General features: G+C 58.2%; 1 protein-coding gene across 1 annotated transcript in view; it reads right to left on the minus strand.

Moving 5' to 3' along the window:
- Positions 1 to 6,946, minus strand: part of LOC103619026 (proto-oncogene vav) — a gene marked incomplete at both ends in the record, with an annotated part of 32,060 nt that extends 25,114 nt beyond the window's left edge. The window contains 7 exons of the mRNA XM_017739064.1: positions 1,130 to 1,290; positions 2,156 to 2,186; positions 3,764 to 3,964; positions 4,365 to 4,430; positions 5,230 to 5,288; positions 5,381 to 5,497; positions 6,737 to 6,946. Of these exons, the coding sequence (XP_017594553.1) occupies positions 1,130 to 1,290; positions 2,156 to 2,186; positions 3,764 to 3,964; positions 4,365 to 4,430; positions 5,230 to 5,288; positions 5,381 to 5,497; positions 6,737 to 6,946 (845 nt within the window). The remainder of the gene's footprint in view (positions 1 to 1,129; positions 1,291 to 2,155; positions 2,187 to 3,763; positions 3,965 to 4,364; positions 4,431 to 5,229; positions 5,289 to 5,380; positions 5,498 to 6,736) is intronic.
- Between the last annotated feature and the right edge of the window lie 7 nt (positions 6,947 to 6,953).

Below are 6,953 nucleotides of genomic sequence, written 5' to 3' on the forward strand. Positions count from 1 at the left end.
CCACATCACTGGTGTTACTGGTCAGTGTCACTGGTCAGTGTTACTGGTGTTACTGGTCAGTGTCACTGGTGTCCCCACATCACTGGTGTTACTGGTCAGTGTCACTGGTGTCCCCACATCACTGGTGTTACTGGTCAGTGTCACTGGTCAGTGTCACTGGTCAGTATCACTGGTGTCCCCACGTCACTGGTGTTACTGGTCAGTGTTACTGGTGTTACTGGTCAGTGTCACTGGTGTCCCCACATCACTGGTGTTACTGGTCAGTGTCACTGGTGTCCCCACATCACTGGTGTTACTGGTCAGTGTCACTGGTCAGTGTCACTGGTCAGTATCACTGGTGTCCCCACGTCACTGGTGTTACTGGTCAGTGTTACTGGTGTTACTGGTCAGTGTCACTGGTGTCCCCACATCACTGGTGTTACTGGTCAGTGTCACTGGTGTCACTGGTGTCCCCATGTCCCCGTGCCCCAGTGTCACTGTCACCTCCATGTCACTGGTGTTACTGGTCAGTGGCACTGGTCAGTGTCACTGGTGTCCCCATGTCACTGGTGTTACTGGTCAGTGTTACTGGTCAGTGTTACTGGTGTCACTGGTGTCCCTATGTCCCCGTGCCCCGGTGTCACTGTCACCTCCATGTCACTGGTGTTACTGGTCAGTGTTACTGGTGTTACTGGTCAGTGTCACTGGTGTTACTGGTGTCCCCATGTCCCCGTGCCCCGGCGTCACTGTCACCTCCACGTCACTGGTGTTACTGGTCAGTGGCACTGGTGTTACTGATCAGTGTTACTGGTGTTACTGGTGTTACTGGTCAGTGTCACTGGTGTCACTGGTGTCCCCATGTCCCCGTGCCCCAGTGTCACTGTCACCTCCATGTCACTGGTGTTACTGGTCAGTGGCACTGGTCAGTGGCACTGGTGTTACTGGTCGGTGTTACTGGTCAGTGTTACTGGTGTTACTGGTCAGTGTCACTGGTGTCACTGGTGTCCCCACGTCACTGGTGTTACTGGTCAGTGTTACTGGTGTTACTGGTCAGTGTCACTGGTGTTACTGGTGTCCCCATGTCCCCGTGCCCCGGCGTCACTGTCACCTCCACGTCACTGGTGTTACTGGTCAGTGGCACTGGTGTTACTGATCAGTGTTACTGGTGTTACTGGTGTTACTGGTCAGTGTCCCTGGTGTCACTGGTGTCCCCGTGTCCCCGTGCCCCGATGTCACTGTCACCTCCACGTTGATGAAGATGCTCTCCATGTCCCGCGGGCTCAGGAAGTGCCGCAGTGGCCGCAGGAAGTGCTGGGGACACCAGGGGACACCGGCCCTTACTGGGAGCACTGGGAGCGCTGGGAGGCCCCGCGCGGCCACCTCTGTCCCCAATGTCCCCCTGAGTCCTTCTGTGTCCCCATGTCCCCCATGATCCAATGTCCCCAAATGTCCCCAATGTCCCCAAATGTCCCCAACGTCCCCAACGCCCCCAACGCCCCCAATGTCCTAAAATGTCACAAAATGTCCCCAAATGTCCCCAATGTCCCCAATATCCCCAAAGTCCTTAAATGTCCCCAATGTCCCCAATGTCCTGAAATGTCCTGAAATGTCCTGAAATGTCCCCAATATCCCCAATGTCCCCAAAATGTCCCCAATATCCCCAATGTCCTGAAATGTCCTGAAATGTCTCCAATATCCCCAATGTCCCCAAAATGTCCCCAATATCCCCAATGTCCCCAAAATGTCCTCAATATCCCCAATGTCCTGAAATGTCCCCAATATCCCCAAAATGTCCTCAATGCCCCCAAATGTCCCCAAATGACCCCAATGGCCCCAAAATCCCTGATTCTCCCAATGTCCCCAAATGTCCCCAATGTGCCCAATGGTCCCAACATCCCCAATTCTCCCAATGTCCCCAATGCCCCAAAATGTCCCCAAATGTCCCCAGTGTCCCCACCTGACAGATGGACTCCAGGGTCTCCATGTACCTCATGTCCCCAATCCCCCCGATGTCCCAAATGCCCCCAAATGCCCCCAAATGTCCCCAAATGTCCCAAATCCCCCCGATGTCCCCAATCCCTCCAGTGTCCCTGATGTCCCCATTGCCCCCAAATGTCTGTCCCACATGTACCCGAATGTCCCCAAATACCCCCCAAATGTCCCCAAATGTCCCCACCTGGCAGATGGACTCCAGGGTCTCCGTGTACCCCATTGCCCCCAATGTTCCCAATGTCCCCCATGTCCCCCATGTCCCACATGTACCCAAATGTCCCCAAATGCCCCCAAATGGCCCCAAATGTCCCCGATGTCCCCACCTGACAGATGGACTCGAGGATCTCCATGTACCCAATGTCCCCAATGTCCCCAATGTCCCCCATGCCCCCCAATACCCCCCAAATGTTCCCAAATGTCCCCGATGTCCCCACCTGACAGATGGACTCGAGGATCTCCATGTACCCCATGCCCCCAATGTTCCCAATGTCCCCCATGTCCCCCACGTCCCACATGTACCCGAATGCCCCCAAATGCCCCCAAATGCCCCCAAATGCCCCCAAATGCCCCCAAATGCCCCCAAATGCCCCCAAATGCCCCCAAATGCCCCCAAATGCCCCCAAATGCCCCCAAATGCCCCCAAATGCCCCCAAATGCCCCCAAATGCCCCCAAATGCCCCCAAATGCCCCCAAATGCCCCCAAATGCCCCCAAATGCCCCCAAATGCCCCCAAATGCCCCCAAATGCCCCCAAATGCCCCCAAATGCCCCCAAATGCCCCCAAATGCCCCCAAATGCCCCCAAATGCCCCCAAATGCCCCCAAATGCCCCCAAATGCCCCCAAATGCCCCCAAATGCCCCCAAATGCCCCCAAATGCCCCCAAATGCCCCCAAATGGCCCCAAATGTCCCCAATGCCCCCCAATGCCCCCAAATACCCCCAAATGTCCCCAAATGTCCCCAGTGTCTCCACCTGGCAGATGGACTCCAGGGTCTCCATATAACCAATTCCCCCAGTGTCCCCAGTGTCCCCAGTGTCCCCCATTTCCCCCATGTCCCCAATGTCCCCAATGTCCCCAATGTTCCCCATGCCCCCAAATGGCCCCAAATGTCCCTAAATGTCCCCACCTGGCAGATGGACTCCAGGGTCTCCGTGTACCCCATGCACCCAATGTTCCCAATGTTCCCAATGTTCCCAATGTCCCCCATGTCCCCCAAGTCCCAAATGCCCCCAAATCCCCCCAAATGTCCCCGATGTCGCCACCTGGCAGATGGACTCCAGGATCTCCATGTACCCCATGTCCCCAGTGTTCCCAATGTCCCCAGTGTCCCCATGTCCCCAATGTCCCCCATGTCCCCCATGCCCCCAAATACCCCCCAAATGTCCCCAAATGTCCCCACCTGGCAGATGGACTCCAGGGTCTCCGTGTACCCCATTGCCCCCAATGTTCCCAATGCTCCCAATGTCCCGCATGTCCCACATGTACCCGAATGTCCCCAAATACCCCCCAAATGTCCCCAAATGTCCCCACCTGGCAGATGGACTCCAGGGTCTCCGTGTACCCCATGCCCCCAATGTTCCCAATGTCCCCAATGTCCCCAATGTTCCCCATGCCCCCAAATGGCCCCAAATGTCCCTAAATGTCCCCACCTGGCAGATGGACTCCAGGGTCTCCGTGTACCCCATGCACCCAATGTTCCCAATGTTCCCAATGTTCCCAATGTCCCCCATGTCTCCCAAGTCCCAAATGCCCCCAAATCCCCCCAAATGTCCCCGATGTCGGGGACAATCACGGCGATGGCCGGGGGGGTTGACACGGGTGTCCGGGGGAAGGGGGACACAGGTGTCCAGGGGGTGTCCCAGCCCCCTGTGGGGTCACACCCACCGTGGCCGGGGGGCGCTCGACCCTCATCAGGTCCTCGTAGATGTCGTCACCGTCGTCCCCTTCGGCCTCGACGCAGTCGTAGAGGTCATCGTCCTCCTCGGCCGTGTCACTGCGTGGTGGGGACAGCACAGGACACCCCCTCGGACACCTCTCGGACATGCCCGGAACCCCCCAAACCCCCTGGAGCTCCCCCAAACCCCCCGGGGGCCTCTGATTGTCCCCAGATCCCATGGGGGCCCCTTAATGTCCTCATTCCCAGTGCCCCCCCAGTACCCCCCCTCAAACCTCCAGGACTGCTCTGAGGTGCCCCCAGTACCTCCCAGTAGCTCCCAGTACATCCCAGTACCCCTTGGCATCCCAATCCCCCCTTAATAGGCCCCAAGATCCCCCAATATCCCCAAATGTCCCCAAATGTCCCTTATTGTCCCAAATTGCCCCCCTTAAAGCCCCCTGGACCCCCTGAGGTGGCCCCAGACCCCCCCAGTACCTCCCAGTACCCCCCCACTCACTCGATGAGGTCGGAGAGGCCGCTGTAAACGTCATCGTCCCCAACGCTGTCCTCGGACGGGAACGGCCTGGGGGAGACATGGCCGGACACCACTGACCCTCAGGGACTGGACACCAGGGACTGGACACCACTGACCCTCGGGGACTGGACATTGGGGACCCTCAGGGACCGGACACCAGGGACTGGACACCACTGACCCTTGGGTACTGGACATTGGGGACCCTCAGGGACCAGACACCAGGGACTGGACGCCACTGACCCTCGGGGACTGGACACCAGGGACTGGACACCACTGACCCTCGGGGACTGGACATCAGGTACCCTGAGGGACTGGACACCAGGGACTGGACACTGGGGACCCTCGGGGACTGGACACCAGGGACCCTCAGGGACTGGACATCAGGGACCCTGAGGGACTGGACACCAGGGACTGGACATGACTGACCCTCGGGGACTGGACATTGGGGACCCTCAGGGACCGGACATCAGAGACCCTCGGGGACTGGACATTAGGGACTAGACTTTGGGGGACTGGACCTCAGGACTGGACACCTGGGTCCCTTGAGAACTGGACATCAGGGTACCTTGGGGACTGGACATCTGAGACCTTTAGGGAGGGGATACCTGGGACCCTCAGGGACTGGACACCAGGACTGGACATCTGGGACCCTCAGGGACTGGACACCTAGATCCCTTAGGGACTGGAGAGTGGGGGCTCTTAGGAACAGAACACCTGGGACCCTCAGGGACTGGATGCCAGGACTGGACACCTGGGACCCTTGGGAACTGGACACCTGGGACCCTTGGGAACTGGACACCAGGGTCCCTCCTGGAGGGGACCGGACACCTGAGTCCTGCCCACTCACGTGAATCCTTTGCTCTGTGCAATCGGGGTCCAGGAGAGCGTCGAGAGCGTCTCAATCACCTGGGGACAGACGGGTGATATTGAGGGGGGAAGGGGTGTGACCCAGAGCCCTGGGTCCCAACCCACCAGGACAGCTGGACCCCTGACCCCACCTTGCCGAAGTCCTGGACATCGAAGAGGTCGAAGGCGCCGAAGAGCCGGTGCTTGGGCAGCCCGAATTTGTCGGCGCAGGCGGTCAGGAAGGTGCGGATGTTCCTCAGGCACAGGAACTGCGGTGGCACCATCGCCAGTGTCACCGTCACCGGTGTCACCGTCACCGGTGCCACCCGCCATCCCCCCCAGTGTCACCCTTGTTGTCACTGCCACCCCCGTTGTCACCGTCGCCATCAACACCTTCATCTCTCCACAGTTACGACCACCGTTGTCACCACTGGTGACACTGGCACCACCATCATCTCTGTCACCAATGCTGTCATTGTCACCCCCATCAACACGGCGATTGTCCCTGTCCCTGTCACTCCCTTGGCATCATCGTCACCATCATCACCATGCTTGTCACTGTCACCTTCGTCACCATCACCTCCTTGGCACCATCATCACCACCATCACCATGATTGTCATTGTCACCAACACTGTCATTGTCACCGTGACCTCCTTGGCACCATCATCACCATCACTGTGATTGGCACTGTCACCAACACCACCACTGTCACCATCAATGTCACCATCACATTGTCATCACCCTCGTTCTCATCAGCCCTGTCATCGTCACTGTCACTTTCACCAACAATCCCAATGTCACCATCAACCCTGTTGCCATCAACCTTATTCACACCAACTCTGTCATTGTCACCATCAATGTCACTGTCACCAGCAACCCCAATGCCACCGTCAACGTCCCCATTGTCTCCATCCCCATTGTCCCCATGATTGTCATCACTCCTTTACCCTCAGTCACACCAGCCCTGTCATTGTCACCATCAACGTCCCCATTGTCACCACCCCCATTGTCCCCATGATTGTCATTGCCCCATCACCCTCAGTCACACCAGCCCTGACACTGTCACCACCAATGTCCTCATCATCGTCATTCCCATTGTCCCCATCATCATCACTCCTTTACCCTCAGTCACTCCAGCCCTGTCATTGTCACCATCAATGTCCCCATTGTCTCCATCCCCATTGTCCCCATGATTGTCATTGCCCCTTTACCCTCAGTCACACCAACCCTGTCATTGTCACCATCAATGTCCCCATTGTCTCCATCCCCATTGTCCCCATGATTGTCATTGCCCCTTTACCCTCAGTCACACCAACCCTGTCATTGTCACCATCAATGTCCCCATTTTCTCTATCCCCACTGTCCCCATCATCGCCACCACCCTCACCCACACCCATCATTGTCACCGTCGTCTCCATCCCCAGCCCCCGTTGTCACCGTCATTGTCACATCCCCCCCCTCATCCCTCCCTGGGCCAACCACCCCCTGTCCCCACCTTGGCTCTCACCTGTGACATCTGGGGTCGGGGACAGATGTCCCGGGAGGGGACAGCGCGGGGCAGGAGGGCGTTGAGGAGGTGGCACAGCAGGACCCCGTCCCGTAGTGCCTGTGCCAGGTCCCACACCTGTCCCCCCGGGCTGCTGGCCCGGTGTCCGGCGGGCAGGACGCGTGCGGCCACCAGCCAGTGCGCACATTGCCGCCACACCTCCCTGGGGACACGGCGC

This window comes from Corvus brachyrhynchos, unplaced genomic scaffold (genome assembly GCF_000691975.1).
Source record: "Corvus brachyrhynchos isolate BGI_N302 unplaced genomic scaffold, ASM69197v1 scaffold527, whole genome shotgun sequence".
In the NCBI taxonomy this organism is placed as follows: Eukaryota; Metazoa; Chordata; class Aves; order Passeriformes; family Corvidae; genus Corvus; species Corvus brachyrhynchos.